Raw genomic sequence first — 18,413 nt, forward strand, 5'->3', positions numbered from 1 at the left:
GCTTCCTGTGTCAAAACCTGTTTCTTGTTGATACACAGGAAAGCATGGGGCTTTGGCTCTAATTACTTTCTGTCATTACATTCAAAAGGCTCAGAATGGTGCTAAAGCAAGGGTGACTAATGGTCAGTCCAGATTCATAGCTTCTATCATGGTAAACAATACAGCAGCATGAGTTGTAGAGAGCAAGAGTTTCCCCTGCAGAACCTCTCCCTGTGATTAATTTCATTCCAGAAATTCCCTAAAACACAATAAAAATGTCCATAGAGAGAGATCAACTTGGGGATCTTGCTGTTATGACTGATATTACTTTGTAGCAAAAACAGAGCCATTTAAAACACATTTTGCAAATTATCCAGGAAAGCGTCCAAAAAACATTGCTTCAGATGGGCTGTAAATTTCCTTTTTAATAGAATTTTTATGGATGGTAACAGAAAGATAAAATATTACTTTTATTTTGCCATTTCTAGGAAGGACGGCCAATATAAATAATCTGGTGCGTGCAATTCCTGTTTTCTTGGTAACATGGATGGAAAAAAATTACATGTGATTCAAGTTTTAAACAAATCACAATAACAACATTTGATCCGCAATCTTAAACTACTAAACTAATTTATTCTCCATTGTTTGATCAACTTTTGGAATAGAAATCTAGACAGCTGCTTAAAAATTGGCCGTTCTTAAATTACTGAACCTTAATGTCAATACCAGTGTAAATATGACCAGTAGCATAGTTTAATATGTTTAAAAATAAGCAAACAAAATTCAGAATGAACTGGTTTTCAAAAAATATAAACTTGAAAGCTACATATTTCTTAAACATATGAGGGGAAAAAAATTCATTAATCATCCAATTTTCAATAAAAAAACAGCAACAACAAATAGAAAAGACTCTAACCCATGTTATATCATACAGTATAAACCCTAAAGCTTTTGTGTTTTATGATATTTTTAGGCAGTCCTGCATATATTATAACATCTATTTAATTAATATTTCTTGATTTAATAAAAACAGAAAAAGTTATTGAAATTAACTTCTATATTTTCATTATTTCTTATAAAAAGTTTTGATTAATTCCTGCAACTATTATATTATGCAGCTATTACCTTTAGCACCCTGTTGGGAACTGCTAAAGGTAATAGTTGCATTGCTTCTTTTGACTTTTGCTGGAGGATAACATAAAGTCAAATGAATCCCTTTGCTTGTTGAAAAGGCTTTTTATATTCTCAATTATGCCAGACTTCATAAAGAGCTTTAAGAACCATAAGGCACGAAATACTTTCTAATGATGACTCTTATGAGATTAATACAAATCAATTAGACTTCCATCAATGCAAAATAATGTTCAATAAGCATGTGTGAAGGTTTTAAACTTTCATAACATTGCCCACAAGACCTTGCAGTATTCCATGTGATTTATACCATTCCTTTAAATATAATTTCGTATTCACTTTAAAACTTGGGATACATAGATCTAAAACCATACATTAGAAGTGCTTAGGTAAAAATGAAAACTCCCATAATAAGAATATTAAATAATAATCTGATTAGGAACTGACTCTTTAATAACATTTATACGAGAGATCTTTTCTCTTCCATTTTCAGTCTTTTTCCTTGCCTTGATTTGTTATATGTGTTATACCTTAATATACTTACTTGACAAAATTCTATAATATGGGTCAGAGTGTTTTCCATTTCTTGTTGCTGTTTTTTGACTGGAAATTGGATAATGAATAGATTTTTTTCCTCAATATGTTTAAGAAATATGTAGCTTTCAAGTTTACATTTTTTTGCAAACCAGGTCAATCTCAATTTTCTTTGCTTTGCTTGTGAATTGGCACTGTATAAATAAACTAAATAGAATTGAAATTAAATTAAATTAGGTCTGATCTTTTCAATGAGAAAAAAGTAATCAGATCATGATGGGGCAACACCGTTCACCATTCAATTAGATTAAATTCAGTTTATTTATAAAGCACCAATTCACAATTTACATGTCATGTCAAGGCACTTTGCAATTCAACCATATCATACAGTCAAATAGATGGAAAGTTTTCTATCCAAGGAACCAGTTGTTTGCATCGACTCATTGACTCAAAGGCAATCCCTTACACTAAGCATGCTTGTAGCGACAGTGGAGAGGATTAATGACGGAAAGTTATTTTCTCCATTTGTAATAAAATATTTAAAACGATTCAAATGTAAAAAAAAAAAAAAATGGTTAAAAGGAAAACCCTTTTTTCCGACAAAATGAGAGAAATTTCTGCCAGTATAAAAATGTAAAAAAAAAATCAGGCTGCAAAAGAGCAAGAGAGAGCAAGACTTTTAGCAGCAAATGGGAGAGCTTAAAAGAAGTACAGCAAAATAACTTTGTCCTGTCCTTTTGAGCTCAATACGTCTGGGGAATCTTAAGAATTAAAGTCAGGATCAACACTATAAGAAATGCACACACATGCACTGGAAATTTTGCAAATGATCCCTGCTAATCTTTAATAAAATGCTAAAGCCAGAAAAAAAATAAATCAACATAATTATTTTGGTTTGAAAATATCAGTATTACATTTTAAAGGGACTTTTTTAATCCCCATAGTGTGATGTCACCTTTGCTCCTTATACTGTATAACCAATGATCCCCACTTATTACAGAAAGACAATAGGAAATAAGGCTTGAATGCATAAATGCCAAATTCAATGTCATCATTTCAAAGTTGAAAGGGATCTTGTCCCATATGCATTGTTTTTAGCCGGTCTGTTACAAAAAATTAAGCGTTTTCTGTGTTTACCATAATAAGACCATATAGTAATATGCATGCATGCAGTTATGCAGTTAGTAAATAATTCAATTTCCCAGAAGAGTTGGGGAAATAAATGGGAAAGGTTCAAGATCAAGTTTGAAAAAGCACAGATATCTGTTGCCAAGAGCGACAAGATGCAAGAAGCACTTGGAATGTAGCATGAACGTTGCCGATCACTGAAGCAGGAGGTAAGGTTACATAATCTGCCAAGTTGACAGATGCCTGAGGTGGTATTGCCAGAAGATGTTGAGGGTTTACAGTCACCATCTTCTGATCTCACCAGGTTCAAAAAGGATATAGTAAACACTATCAGAACAAACGCTTTCCATAAAATTTTTATTTTAAAGCTACAGTGTGTAATTTTCAGCGACATCTAGCGGTCAGACTGCAGACTGCAGCAACATGAACGTCTCCCCCCCACCGCTTCTCCCCCCCAACAGTACGGCGAGCGTTACGGGACAAAATGTCTTCCACGACGTCGGAATCACCTACCTTCTCAAGTGATGAGGTTTGTTTACATAGATAATTTTACAGATAGTATTTCATTAGTCTGTGTAGGGTATAGATTTCATGTAGACTTAAGATAATAAATATACCCGTTATTTTTTCTACGTCGTTGTGACGTTTTGGTGAGCTGCTTTGCATGGTGATATAAACAGAGGAAGTAATTGTAGTCATTAGTTTAACAGCGAGATTGTGTTCGCTGGAAGAATATATATTCCCCGTTTACAGAGTCCAAGTCATGTTTGTGGCACGGGGGTTACAAGGCGAGGGAGGGGAGCCAGCGGGGTGAGAGCAGAGGAGGAAAGGCTTGAAGATCTCCAAAGGAGCCGGAGAGAAGTAACCGAGGTATATATCCAGAAAATTATTTTACAGAAAATTACTGAATCATTACCTGTGAAACGTCAGGGACGTTGCTGAATAAGTATACTGGAGAGTAGCAGCATCATCACGCAGCATGTTATTGTTTTAGACAGGTCTGAGCATCCTGTACTCCAAAAACTGCAGTGATATTAGACAATTGTGTGTGTTGGATTAATTACCTGTCCAAGAGAAAACTGGCAACTTGAGCGTCACTTTGAAAACCTTTTTCCTCCATCAGTGACTTCCATCGTGTAAATGCCGTGCCAATGTTTATCCGTGTTTTTTGTCGTTTCTTGTCACGCTTGCGTTTATTCTCGTCGTGTTTCCGCTTCTTAGATGACAGGGGTTCGGTGTCCGCCGCTTTTCGTTGTGATACAGAGTAGGCATGATCCTCCATTCGTCTGATGTTTGGCCACACAGTGCCAAACAGTTTGCAAAGTCACTCACGCCTGCCGCCTTGTTCACCTTTCTTGTTACTGAGGCGCAGTATACCTGCTTCTTCTTCTTCTTTGGTTTCAGGCAGACTAAACGCTCATCTCTCTCAACTTGCCGTAGTTATTTTCGAGCGTAATGGGAGATCTCGCAATCGCTAGTTTGTTGGCTCGGCGCTTGCCGTAGCGCAAAGATGTCTGCCTCCATGGCTGCGAGACCCGCTCCTATGTAATTATAAATAACGAATTCTAAGGCAACGCAAATATTATGGTTAAAAGGCTGAGCTCATAGGTGATGATAAATAACATAGTTATGTATAATATATTAAATTTCTGACTCTATATGCCTGTAATTATTACACACTGTAGCTTTAACTAGTGCTTTTCTGTTGTTAAATGTTCAAAGTTATGTCCCCCTGAAGGCGGCTGCGCCTCAGAACTTCCCTACCGGTTCTTTTCCTGGGAGCAAGTTATTTACAACTCTTAACTCAAACTGGGTAAAACCATCTAAAAAAGGACAATAAAAACAGGAGTAAAAAAGCAACAAAGTTTATTCCAGATCAGGTCGTTACAGGACAGAGAAAATGCTTGGAGCTTGCACAGCTGTGGGCTCAAAAACACGTCCGCGAGCGTCCGGCAAAGATTAAGCCCCGAACAAGATCATCTCCTCCTTCTTATACCTCATGAGTCCATGTTTTGCATCAGGTGGAAGCTCAGCTCTCCGTATCAGAAACTGACATGCCATCCATGCCCTGACCTGTATGCATCTTGCCTCTATGCCCAAGAATTACAGATAGCTCCCCTTTATCAGACCGGCTCCAAAATGTGCCCATATCCTATGTATTTCTAAAGACACGAAGGCTGTCCTGATTAGATGACCTCCATACACACAGTGACATCCACAATGAGAAAGAAGGCCTTCTACTCTGTCTAATCTGGCTAACAGAATAACAATGCACATGATGTATAAAGAGTAACTCTAACACTTTACCTGATTTTTAAAGAACTGGAAATTTAAAAAAAGAAGTCTAGACAAGCTTACCCATCGCAATAAAATAAACTTATATTATTACAACTATTTGTCTTCTGACATTGAAGTTGCATTAACCCCACTACTTGTTCAGGGTTGTCAAAACAGTTAGACTGGAAGCCTTCTATTCAATTAACAAGGGCTTCTATTATTCCTGCAGTCCCAGTGGTCGTAGGACCCTGCGCCCTGCGTTGACAGCCGCCTGCCTCTGAGGGGGCTATGTTCACAGCCATGGCAGCAAATCCTGGAATGTGTCCATGTGACAGGCTCTAGACCATTTAGTCTCATTTTTTAACATCACCACCAACCTCGCCGTGAACACATGCCTGAGTTTAAAGCTCTGTGAAGCCAAGCAGCTTGTTAATCATTCAGAGGCACAATCCAACGGTAACAAAAACTCTCTCTTTGAGGGGGGGAAAAGTTCCTCTTTTGCCAGAGTGTGGTTTGTTGTTGCTCTTTTATTTTTCCATTCTGCCAAACCTCTCCGGCACATTCTTTTCATCTAACAGCTCCATGGCCTTTACCTTCACCTTATTGTGCTGCCACTTTTAACTCAGTGCTGCGGCCCCTGCCCCCGATGTTAATGCCCTCACCACGGTCCCAACGGCAAAGGCATTACAATGGGCCAGTGTGTGAATGCTAGAGAAGCTGATGTCACATTGAAAGCATTCAGATTCACCCCTCCATGAAATGCACTATGTTTGTGCCGTTACTACCATGCAGCAGCCTTACGTCCAAGCCGCCATGCTGAGAGAGAAGTCTGCAAAGTGTGGTGGGAGGAGACAAAAAAATGTCCCTTATTAGATGCGAAGAAACAGCGTGGTAATTAGTTGGGTGGGGTAGGTTTGCTGGTACCAATATGGTTTTATAACCACAAAAAATTTCCAGTATGATGTTTGTTCCATTTAGAATCCTTGTTGGCCAAAGAAAAATTCAAAGTGACTGGACTCTTTATCAACTGTAAGGGGCCCTCCCCTACCTGTTGCTGCAGACTGTTAGCTAGCTTGAGGGCTCTTCTAAAAAACAGCTTTAGTGATAGTTCTTAATAAGAACAAAGAATAGCATGTGAGTTCAAAAGCTGACCACAGGCTTTGCAGGAGCTGACTGCCCAACCAACCAGCTAATAAACATAGACCCACCTAAAGCTTTGGTTGTGTTTTGTTTACCCTATATTTTCTAGGGTTGTAAATAATAATCGTTTTGTATTGATGCATCAATCCAACAGCCGACAATCCGATGCATCGACGCATCTGCAAGAGTATCGATTTGTTTTGTTTTTTTCCTCCGGTCAATTTTTATCCACTTGCTCCTGGATGGAATTCTAACTCCCGTGCTGTGGTGGCGCTAAACCTATTTTGCCCTCCTACCTCGCTTCCTTTAGCTACTACCCTCTTTCCGCATGCACATACACAGTCATGTAAACAGTAGGCAAGAAAGACAGGGTGGAGGAAAAAGAAGATGATGTATTCTTGAGTATCGAAAATAATCAAATCGTTGGGTCAGGAAATCAATACTGAATCGAATCGCCATGATGGGTGTGATTTACACCCCTAATATTTTCTCTGAACTCTATGATTAACCAGTATGTTGTTAGGTTTGAAAGCAGGTAAGTCAGTTTTCATGTAATCCATTTAGTATGTAGCTTTTGCATACCATGAAAATGCATTTTTATGTGAACTGATTCTAGTCCAATATAAGTTTTCTTCCCATTACAAGGAATTATTCCCTCCTACTGTTACCCATGCTTGCTCAAGAGAAATTGCTGCAAGGACCGAATCAGCTGGGCATTGTGAAATAGTGGAAACATTTTTACAATTTGCAATCTCAGTCTATTGACTTTATTTCAACAAGGATCAAATTGAAATCTATGTCATCAGATGATGAGAAGACTGAAAAGCCCTGAGCATTCTCTCCAGGAGACTGTTGGACAACAAAAGAGCTGCTTCAGTTGAAGCATTTACCTGTAGTTGGACAGACCACTACAGGAGATCCGTATGTCATGAAGCTCAATCGTTTAAATATATTTGAGCTGAACTGTTTATCTGTTGATTTGAAATGTAAAGATATGATGCAGGTTTATACAGTCGATCATAAACACTGTATACCCCATATCTGCTTTAGCAATTTCTCACAACTATCTATCATAAAAGAGTATTCTGGATTATTTGTATGTTGGTTCGAGCTACACTCCTTCTTAACACTTTTGTATTTCTTTTTCTCTGCTTGTAATGTAAGTCTGAAATCCCCAGCAGCACACAAACAGAAGAGCAGGTTTTGACAAGATCTGAAGAAAAAAAAAAAGCTTCGACAACAGTCCTGCAATGATGGATGGGTTTAACATAATGCACCTTTTTGGCTGAATAAACAAGTCCCTTGTTCACAAAAAAAAAAAAAGCGATGTTCTTTTTCCAGAAACAATAGATGAGAAGGTACAACATGAACCTGTAGTTATGTTCACCCATATCCTCAGGTGTCTTTCAACAAATTTGCGAATTACTTCAAACTCATTTCTGCCAGTCATGCCAGTCAACAACAGCGATACTAAGTTAATTAAAGCAAACACTGGTACATTTGGCAGTATGGGTAGATTCCAATCTGGTAGAAAGTGAATTTGGCATCTACGTCAAGCTTGCAAGCAGAAGGTAGCCTGGTGCTGACCTTTGTCCATTATACATGATAAATCCCAGAGGACCAAGAAGATTAATGGCACCCCTAATTTTTACTAAGTGGAAACTTCACACTGGATCTAAAGGAACTTGGGGTCAACACTCATGAATCTTGACTGCCAAATAAAATACAAACTTGATTTTCTGCAGAAAAAGAAAACAAGGAAATCCAGTTATTTGACTCCTGAACCAGGGTAAGATACTGACTGAGTAGCAGCTTAACAACAAAAGCAGCAGCATCTCATGTTCTTTAAACAGATACAGAGATTTTGATCCTCAAGCTGGAGCTTTTTTCGACTACTTTTTTTTATTATTTAAAGAAACATGATTGGTTAGTGTGCTGCTTGTTACTCTGAACAGTGTTTAATGCACTAATGATGATAATGATGAGAGTACTATTGATAAATATTCCACCCATTCAAGCATTCGACGACTGGTTCTTTTATTACAGTAGGTTTCTTTATTGATGCACTTAAACCACTAGCACAGCTAGCAACAGGATGGACCATGGACCACCATAGAACTAAAAACAGACAATAAAACCCATCCTTCCATCCATCCATTCATTTTCTGACAGGCTTTATGCCAAGCGGGGTTGCGAGGGGTACTGGTGCCTATCTCCAGCTGTCTACGGGCGAGAGACTTGGTACACCCTGGACAGGTCGCCAGTCCAGCACAGGACAATAAAACCACATCAATGAATTTACATCCACACAATCAGGTACAGCTGCGTTACACAAAAAAACCCCAAAACTGAATCCACAGCATTTACAATAAATATGTAAATTTCTCATAATTGTGGAGCAGCGGCAGAGCTACAGGTTATCTAATGATTGGCCAGCCCTACTGAGTAGGGATGCAACAATCCAATACATAGATCGGTTATCGGATCCGATATTACCTAATTAGCTGGATCGGATATCTGAGATTTGATATTAAGTATCGGAGATCCAATCCAATTAACTTTACATGGAAATGTTATTTCTTTCTTTGAGCTGCCAAAGTCTTCACTCGGATGGCAAGATATACGGTTTATCCATTCAACAGTTGAACTGGATTAGTTTCAGATATCTACAGATACCCTCAGCCCAGGTATGAGACTCGCAAAAAAACCAATCAGTGCATCTCTGCCACCAAGTGATCTGTTGTTTCTATCAGGAGGTAACTTAGCCCCCCTGGAAAAAACAGTTCCCCGCTAAACCAGTGGGGGGCAGCAGTGATACTCTAAAGAAATGTCTTGACTAATATCACTTTTTTTAGTATATTGACACTAAACAGACGACAAACATACACTAAGTAATTATTTACATCAATATTATGGCAGTTAATATAAATACAGAATTTGCACTATTTTTCTGAATAATTCTGTGTGTATTATGGGGAAGTTGAGTCTCTACAGATCATTTATGGATATTGTGCTCCTTTGTTTTCCTATAGGTTTAATGTGATTAGACAAAATTAGAGTAGACTGACCCTAAACTTTTCACTTTTCACCATTCAAAGTGGTTCCTTCCTGACCACCGCTATAAAACTTTTCTGGCTCTGCCACTGTTGTCTGTAGGCCATAATAAAATGTTTTTGGACAGAATAAACCAGTTTATTGATAATAACCTTTATGTTTCTATTTTAATCACCAAAAATAATATAAAGTAGTTTAAATATGTGAATTAAAAGAGTTTGCTGTGATCTCACTTATCCACACACAGCATAGGAGGATAAATATGTTAAATTTCATGATTGAGGTAGTTTTCACTCACCTCCATCCATCTCTGCGCCTCTAAATAAGCTTCCTCGCTGCTGACAGATGACTGCTGACGCCACTCCATCTTTAAAGTCTATGACTCCAGGTTATAAGGTCGCCTTAAAAAGAACAGGCTGAAAACAGGTGACCTGTGATCACATCTCTTATTCAGCCAAAAAAAAAGAGGAAAAAATGACTCCTATTGAAAGAGGGTGGAAGTTAAAAGGTGTAACAGGTTAGTACATTCCGTCTGCATTGCCTCGCCGCTGCTTTACCTGTCCTTTCATCCGACACACCTGCGCCTTGCCTCTTTTCTGCAAAGCTCCGATCAAGCAAAGGTCTTCAAAGTCTGTGTGAGCTCAACTTGGTTTGGAGCTGCAGACCTGCAGCAGGGAGGGGGCAGTTCAGAGGCAAGGGGCCGGAGATCTACCGTCCCACTGTGGCTCCCAGGTATACAGGAGGCGCGATTTCCCCAGGATCTCCCCTTCAGCAGGACCACCTGGGTCTACAGACACACTCAGCGGGAACACCCTTCTCTAAGATACGATGAGACTTAACTTGGTTTTTAAAACCAAATCAAAACAATAAAAAAGAAGGGAAAAAAATGCATAACTGAGCAAATAATAATAATAAAAAAATATCTATGATATGTGGCTGCTTTATCTAAAATAAAACAACATTAAAGAATCTGATCACCTGAGAAAAATCTTACGGTGATCGGATGTTTACGTGGAAATAGCTTTACTGCAGTGGCATCTGGTGGACAAAATATAATACTGCAGGGGAAAAAAACACCCTCAAATGTGGACCGAAAAAAAAAAGAATAGAAAAGCGCAACTTTGCCATATCCTAAAGTAAAAGTCAAACAAATTACATAATAACTGTTAAATTATAACACTGTATTGCTTATATGAAATAAAAAATAGCAAAATATGAAAATGTGTACAAGGCCTACGGTATATTTGCATCAATTTTATACTTTTTAATTGACCAAGAGACAAAGAGCTGGTGAAGGTTCTCAGTCATCCAGGTCATAGTTGATATAAAAAAAAAGAAAACCAATCCACTGGACTTTATTTCCAAGTTTGAAGACGTTTCGCTTCCCATCCTGGAAGTAGACATCGAAGTCTTTAGGAAATCCACTTACACAGACCAATATCTCAAACCATCCATCGAACACAAACTTTCAGTCATCAGAACCTTACAACATGGTGCTGAGCATTTCCCTACAAAAACGGAAGGGAAGCACAAAGAACAGAAACACATCAACGATATTCTTCAAAGCTGCGGATACCCAAACTGGGCGTTTGTCAAATCAGAAAGGAAATCCAAAAGACAGGCAGCAGAACATAACGATGAGAAGATCAAACGCAAAAACACCTCCATCCCATATGTTGCTGTAGTCTCTGAAAAACTCAAGAGGATTTTCTCCAAAGACAAAATTCCAGAACACTTCAAACCAAAACAAGACCCTTAAACAGAGACTGGTGCATCCTAAGAACAAAACCCCCAAACCAAATATGAGCGGAGTGGTGTATGCAGTTCAATGCAGTGAGGAATGCTTTGATCTTTATATTGGAGAAACCAAACAAACTCTCCACAGACACATTGATCAACACAGAAGAGTTTCCTCCTCTGGACAAGACTCTGCAGTACATCTACACCTTATGGACAAAGGAGATTCTTTTGAGGACCAGAATGTTCACATTTTGGAGAGAGAAAATAGGTGGTTTGAGAGGGGTGTGAAAGAAGACATCTATGTTAAGAAAGAAAAACCATCCTTAAACAGAGGTGGTGGATTCAGGTTCCAGCTTTCAAAAGCCTACAATGCAGCTATTGAGTTAATCCCTTCCCGTTATCATCACATCCCCACCCCCTGTACAGGAGAGTGGAGGACCTCATCTATTCAGCCAGGACAACAACCCCCTTTAATGACGACCTTTCAGACACTTAGATGGGTATGGGGTGTTGATTTCTAACTAAAGAAGCCAAATGACCCCCCCCCAAATGTGGACCCCTTCATCTGTTCCAATTTGCATGTTTTCAAAACAAAAACGAGGCTTTGTTGGGCTTCTGTATAAAACCTCGAACTCAACACTATTCCTGACATTTTGAATTAAAAACGCTTCCTGGATGGGAAGCGAAACATCTTCAAACTTGAAAAACAAGTCCGGTGATTAGTTTTTATATTTTTGGAAGTGACAAAGAGGATTTGCCTATTTAAAGACAATCACCTGAAGTTTCTGAACATTTAATTGATTGATTTAACTCTAAGGCTAGCATTTGCTTGAGGACATTCGTAGTTCAAATCAACATAAAACATGTTTGCGCCTGCAGTATGTTTACCAGCATCTAATTGACCCAAACCGAAATATAATTCCATCATTTTCCATACCTTCATTGATATTTGTCTAAGGTTTTCCTTTTTTAAGGTTATTTTATGCCAAATAAATTCAGAATACAGTTAGGGGAGTTGGTATCCTTTACATTTTATATGATAAGTTCTGTAGGAATTTCTACAAAATGATCCGATTTAGGTCATGCAATTTAACTAATATATTTTAAGTGTTGGACTGCCATAATGGGAGCCATTAATAACTTTGACAATTGTCTTCTATAAAAGTTACAGTGGCTTGCAAAAAATATTCATCCCCTATGAACCTTTCAAATGTTGTCCCAGTAGAACCACAAAATAAAAAACATTTTATTGGAAGGTAATATGAAAAACCAACAGAGAGTTATATAAAACTGAAGTCTAAGAAAATGATAAATTTCTTTGTGCTTAAAAAAACAAAACAAAGGAACAGGGCATTGTACATGTATTTAGCCCTACTTAGTAAAGACTTAATGGAACCTTTGCTGCCATTGCAGCTGCAAGTCTTTTATAAGTATGCCTCAACCAGTTTTGCATATCTAGAGTCTAATATGTTGGTCTTTCATTTTTGAAAAACAGCTCGAGCTAAGTTAGGTCGGATGGAGAGCATTTTGCCAGATTCTCAGCTGAGTTTAGGGTCTTTCTTTTTGCCCCTCTTCCATAAAGACCACATTTATGCTGTGAACAACTATTAAAAGCAGTCAAGGTGTTCGGTTTTAGTGCAGTTGTTGTGTATTGAGAGTTTAACACTTGTTTAGTCTAATTCAAGCCTGTTGGAGTTAGTACCTCCAAATAGTTGGTGTTAGTCTACTGAGTCTAAGAGTTGATTTTGAAATTCAATTGAATTTGGTGTATTTAAATATCAGCGAATCACAATACGTCATCAAAAGGCACCTTACAGACACATTTCAAATTGATCATCTGGACAGATAGGTTTAAAGTTTTCTATTTAAGAAAAAAAGCAGCTGTGACTGCATCAAGTCATTGACTTTGCAGGAAATGCTCCTCCTGGATGAGCATATGGATATTTGCTAGCATTGTGTTGTTGACTCTACAGCAGTCCCTGAAATGAATTTCCATTTCAGGATGATGGACTCAACAGTTCACTGAGATGTTCAAAGTTTGGGAAGTAGCCCAAGCCTGCCCTAAACCTCCACAACTGTATCCCTGACCTGCTAGTTTTTTCCACTCCAATATTCTCAAATCTATAAAATCTTCGCAAACTTTGACACAATCACAGAGCAGCTATACATCTACTAACTTTAGATTATACAAAGGTGGACTGTTGTTTGTGTTGGTCTTGCGTGTAGAATTCAAATAAAATATTTTTGTTTTGTTTTATAAGTACCAAAACTGGTGTGAATACTTTTACAAGCCACTGTATAAACTGGTTTAATTCAGGTTTTATGTGTTTGCTCCTATACCTCCATAGAGTTAGAGATAAATGGGATTTTTTTGGGAGGAGTATCACATGTATAGAGCTTTATCTAGAATTATGTCACTGTTTATGTATAACTAAATTAGTGTGGGACACTAATTAGCCTAAAGCTCATTTATAAAAGAGTGTTTTTAGGAACTTCCTTGTTGTTGCCAAGCAACTATTTTTCCCCAAAACTTTAGAACTTCCGGTCCCCGAGGCTGCTGAGACCCCTAAGTTATAAATGTCCTCTTTCAGACAAGTCCTTTCAGAGGGTTGAGTCCTTTTTGACTGCAGTAAGCGTTGGAAACAGGATGTTGTGTTGAGCTTGAATAAAAGTCCTTGAGATATTTGTATAATTCAACCATCTAAACAATTCTTGAAGCTTACCATTTTTTTTTGTTGAAAGTAAAAAAAAAAAGCATAGGAAAGAAAAAGTATGAAGTTCATGGATAAATCAAGGATAAAAAGAAGGTGCTTATTAAATTTGCCTTTTATTTGACTGATAATTACAAAAACGTAGGCACCGTCCACCTGCATGTACAGACTGGATGTTAATTATCTGTGTACAATCCTCTTTTCTAATGTAGTTCATATCAAATGAATGCAAAACATCATTCTTTAAGTGTTAAAGAGAATGAAAAGCAGATAGCAAGTTTCTCACAGCTCACCACTATGTGATTGAAGTCCAAAATAAATCCAAAAATTATTTAAAACAAATGGTGATTTATGTGAAGTTGAATTTCTTCCCTAAGTTAGCCTGAAACACACATACTGAGCCAATCAGATTCAAAGGCATTGATGTTCTCTCTTTGGAAGCATTTGAGCTTTTCCGATTTACTTCCTAAAATATTGTGGGGGAAAAAAAGCCCCAAAACAAAACAAGAACTGTTTTTTTACAACATATTCAGCACTTCAGAATGTTTGGCAGTTATGTTTTCTTTGCTTTCTGGTGTCTAAAGATACAAACAAAACAAAGAGGAGCTTCCTTTAGAATGAATCTTTGGACAGAGCGATGATGGTGAAACGGACCTCCTGAGGATCCCGAGCCATGAAAATCTTACAAACTTCTACAGCGTCCTGGAACACAAAGGAAATTAAATAAAAGTCTCACTCTTATATAATGAACGTTCTCATGTAGAAGATGTTTTTTAAAGATATTTGACAGTGTTTTACCTCAAGGAAGGTATCTTCGGTAGTTTTTCCATGGACAACAGGGAAAGGCTTCCGACCATCTGGGTATTAAAACAGTATAAATCTTTAAATTAAATTACCATCATGGCCATTGATCTATGCAAGTTTTGGTGGTTATTTTCTTATTTCTTCAGTTCTGCAAAGTTTTTAATTAAATTCCATGTTTTTTTTCCTCTTTCCTCATTTGTAGTCCATAAAACCAGGAGGTCAGGGATTATGCATTAAAGTTCCTAGAAAAACTCACATTTTTACATTTTTACGAGCAGTGATTTAAGAGAATTACTGTGAAATGTTTTCCGTTATGAGGATTTGTGTAAAAAAAGCATCTGGCAAAGGAGTTAACTTACCTAGTTCAAATAGTTGTCCTCCAACATTCACAAAAGCTATAAAATGCAGATTGACTTTCTCATCTAAACTTGGTGCCTGTGAGGAACAAGAATGCTTCAGTTAAATTCAATTCAAATGAATTTGATGAAACAAGAAATGTTGAAGTGACAACAGACCTCAGTTTGTCCCTCCTGAGCGCTGGATTCATGTGTGACACGTATACTCTGCAGGACACAGGAAAACAAACAGTGTCTCAGTCATTTGAAGTGTCCTTTATTGTTTTAATGTTCATGCTCTCTTCATCTTGGTCCTACCTCGTCTTTTTCCAGAAATGTGGCCCTTTCCTCAGGGGTCATTTTTGCAGTTTGTTCAAGAAATTTCTTAAGGGGTGAATCGGGCTCTGGAAAGGAAATATACAACTGTAAACTCGACAGAACTGCTCACTGTAGGAATGAGGTTAAATTGAAATTGTACTAAACAGAACTACAGTCTGGATTTTGTAATATGACACATGACTTTCCAGACTCGGCCTTGCAGAGTTCTGAGTCTTTTTAGTGATTTCTATAAAACACTAATTTGGCCATGAAAACAAGCATATTGGCTACTGTTTCTACAGCCGACAGAATCCTACCGTAGTTATTGTGTTTGTTGGCTTTTTAATACATACATTTTTGCTCTTATTCACAAACATTCCCAGATTTCTCTCAGAGAGCTTCTACCCTGGATGTTTAAGGATCAGAACGAGTGATTCTAAGCAAGGAGGCAACAGACATTTTATATTCTAGTGAGGATGAGTGATTGACCCTGTTGAATGCTTGACAGTCTTGCAATAGCTGTTTTTGGTTGATACAGAAAAAAATAAAACAGAGTACAAATGATAATATATAAAGATCTATCGATAGATCTATAGTTCAATAGTTTGGATATTTTGACTTGAAATTTCAATAACCTCATTATTGTTTGCTTCAGTAAAATACTGTATATTCCTTCTCATTATTCAGCCTCGCATCAACAAAACCCACATTACTAATTATGTAATTCATCAGGTAATATTAAATGGGTCAGTTGTCTTCATATTTATTGTGGTTTACTTTTGTTCCATGTTTTATTAATATTACTTGAGCCTTTCCTAACATTCTACAAAATAAAATAATAAAAGAAGGTATAATTCCTGCTAACATAGTATCGGGTCAATATCGGTATCAGGCAATTCTCAAAGCTGCAATAACTATATTGTATCGGGACACCCCTAAAAATTAACAACATGTTTCGATATATTTTAGACGTCGTCTGCGCTGAAGTTTTAATCCTGTTTAGTTTTCATCTTAGGCCATTTCTACCATTTCTTAAAAAGCTAGTAGAAAGCTCCTGTCCGTCACTCTGTCCCTCTTCCTGTCCACCACTCCGCAAAAGACAACTTTTGGAACTTTTTTTTTTCTAGGCAAAAACATATATATAAAGTTTTAAAAAAAGGAGAAATCATGAACAAGAATTAAAATCTGTTGTCTTTGTAAATTTTCTCCATGATTGATTAGTGTGGAAGTATATGCATCTTTATTGGTGAAGAATTAGTTGAATATTATTTTTCTATGGTATAACTACTCACATTTAGTTTGCAGTTCTAGCCAGTTTGTACACTTGTAAAGAACATCTACTTATGACATGCGTCTCTGTTGGCCAGAAGATTGCCAAACTGCTTCCTCTGTTTGCCTCAAACATCTCCTCTGAGTAACTCTAATAAATGCTCTTTTATTTATAAATAATTAATGCCATCAACAAGTAACCATGATTTATATTTATATATATATATATATATATATATAAATATATATATATATGAAAACACGGCAAAATCCTTCGTCATCTTTACTGTAGACAGTCTGCAGCCATGTCCCATCCTCGTTTTCCAGCCAACTTTTGTTGAAATTTGCATTTTCCCCATCCTCTAGCTTTTTCTCCACCTCAAGCTTTTTTTTCGAGCAGACGGCTTTATGAGAAACCTGAAGCAGTTCCGCACAAATATATCGCAATTATAATATATCTGACGAAATTGTTTTTATAAACTTTTTTTTTTAATAAAGCATTTTAAATACCACACTATTCACATTTAATAAATTTTAATGCCAAATAAGGACTTAATTTTAAAAATAAAAGAGTAATGACTTTTAATGACCCGCGGAAACCCTGCCAGAGTAAAGGAGTTAAAATAGAACTGCAGATATTTGAGTGTTGTATAAATCTTCAATTAGATACAACAAGGTTTGAGGCTGTAATGCAATAATTGTGAACAAGTCCAGGTGAAAAGTATCTATCTTTTACCTTTAATGTGATGCCTTATGTTGTCAACACTCACCAAACTGCAGGTGAGCTTGGTTGTTTGCAACTGCATGAATTAATCCGATCGTCCCACAGGCGTTCCCAATAGTTTGCTTAATAAAGTAGACATCAGGGGATACTTTGTGCCCTTGGCCTTTGAGCCTCTCCTCCTCTTCTTGCTTATACGCCTCATACTGAATGAAAGCATCAGAAAGAAAAGAAACAGACATTTATACTTCAGCCGGGATGGTGTGTTTTTAGACCACATAAAACATAAACACCTGAAAGTCAAAGAGTGCTAATAAATTCTGTGTGTTTGCTGAGTGGTAAGATATACTACATACCTTCTCTGTTACAGGGAAGAGGAGCAGCACTGCACACACAGGTCTTGGTACCATGCTGAGAAGCTCTGGATCCAACCCGTAGACATCCCCGAACTGCCATGATGGCTTCATACCCAAACAGCTGACAAACTACAAACACACAGAGTAAACTGGGCATGCAATATAAGATATGCTGAAATAATCTGGCTGAAAGCAAAAAACCCTAGCCTAGCTCCAACAACATGACAAAAATCAAAACAACTCTCTGACTGATCACTTACTGTTGTAAGGAATAACTTCCAATGTTAATACTGATCTAGGTGTCGACTATGGAGGAAAAATAATAATAAAACAACTAAATTAATTTAAACAGCCTTTCCCCATGACTGTGCACCATTTCTCGTCTTTTAAATTCCCATTAACCTGTGATCAGCGTCTTTAACGTGCAACTATAATCTTTTATTGTTTTACGACATTGCTGTGAGTGTAGCATCACTACAACGTGGGCCTTGCACATTTTAACACTACTTACAACTATTTAGTCTCACAACTACGGGTAAATGTACCTAAAACAAATGCACCTACCTTGGTCATGACCTGAAATAAAACAAACAAAGAGAGAAAAAGAGGAAATTAATGAAACGTTGCTTATTAGCAAAGCTCCCACACAGGGTTCAGCTTTTGTTCTTGTAGCTAGCCACCACAGTAGCGAATTCTCACATGCTTCAGAATGAATGGACCGAATAAAAGCTTGTAGATTATTTTAAAAAAAGGGAAATGGTACAAACTTCTGGATTAGACTCCAGAGGCAACCAGCGTGGAGAGTCCATGTTATGTGTCGTATGATATGTTGCTGCTAACGGCGTTAGGTCTGATTTACTACGATCTGTTTGACAGCTGGGATTCGCTTCCGTGTGTCCAATCAGTAGACGTTGAC

General features: G+C 37.4%; 2 protein-coding genes across 15 annotated transcripts in view; both read right to left on the reverse strand.

Moving 5' to 3' along the window:
- The window catches only part of lmo7a (LIM domain 7a), a 72,265-nt gene extending 62,289 nt beyond the window's left edge, over window positions 1-9,976 (reverse strand). For 3 of the 14 annotated variants that reach the window (XM_038302441.1, XM_038302433.1, XM_038302426.1), the window contains exons 1-2: window positions 9,801-9,974; window positions 9,542-9,688 (exon numbers count right to left, since the gene is read on the reverse strand). In XM_038302441.1, the coding sequence (XP_038158369.1) occupies window positions 9,542-9,610 (69 nt within the window). In that variant the 5' untranslated portion in view covers window positions 9,611-9,688; window positions 9,801-9,974. Of the gene's footprint in view, window positions 1-9,541; window positions 9,689-9,800 lie in introns of all 14 variants that reach the window. The other 11 variants (XM_038302435.1, XM_038302436.1, XM_038302427.1 and 8 more) reach the window with 6 other exon arrangements.
- A 3,815-nt stretch (window positions 9,977-13,791) lies between these two features.
- On the reverse strand, window positions 13,792-18,413 carry uchl3 (ubiquitin carboxyl-terminal esterase L3 (ubiquitin thiolesterase)). Its single transcript, XM_038302368.1, has 9 exons — window positions 18,265-18,413; window positions 18,062-18,073; window positions 17,498-17,626; window positions 17,191-17,347; window positions 15,152-15,237; window positions 15,014-15,061; window positions 14,858-14,933; window positions 14,493-14,551; window positions 13,792-14,396 (listed from the first exon to the last, which is right to left on the reverse strand). Exons 1-9 carry the CDS (start codon window positions 18,304-18,306, stop codon window positions 14,307-14,309), a joined length of 699 nt encoding a protein of 232 aa, XP_038158296.1. The 5' UTR covers window positions 18,307-18,413; the 3' UTR covers window positions 13,792-14,306.

This window comes from Cyprinodon tularosa, unplaced genomic scaffold (genome assembly GCF_016077235.1).
Source record: "Cyprinodon tularosa strain WSP-4 unplaced genomic scaffold, ASM1607723v1 ctg49, whole genome shotgun sequence".
In the NCBI taxonomy this organism is placed as follows: domain Eukaryota; kingdom Metazoa; phylum Chordata; class Actinopteri; order Cyprinodontiformes; family Cyprinodontidae; genus Cyprinodon; species Cyprinodon tularosa.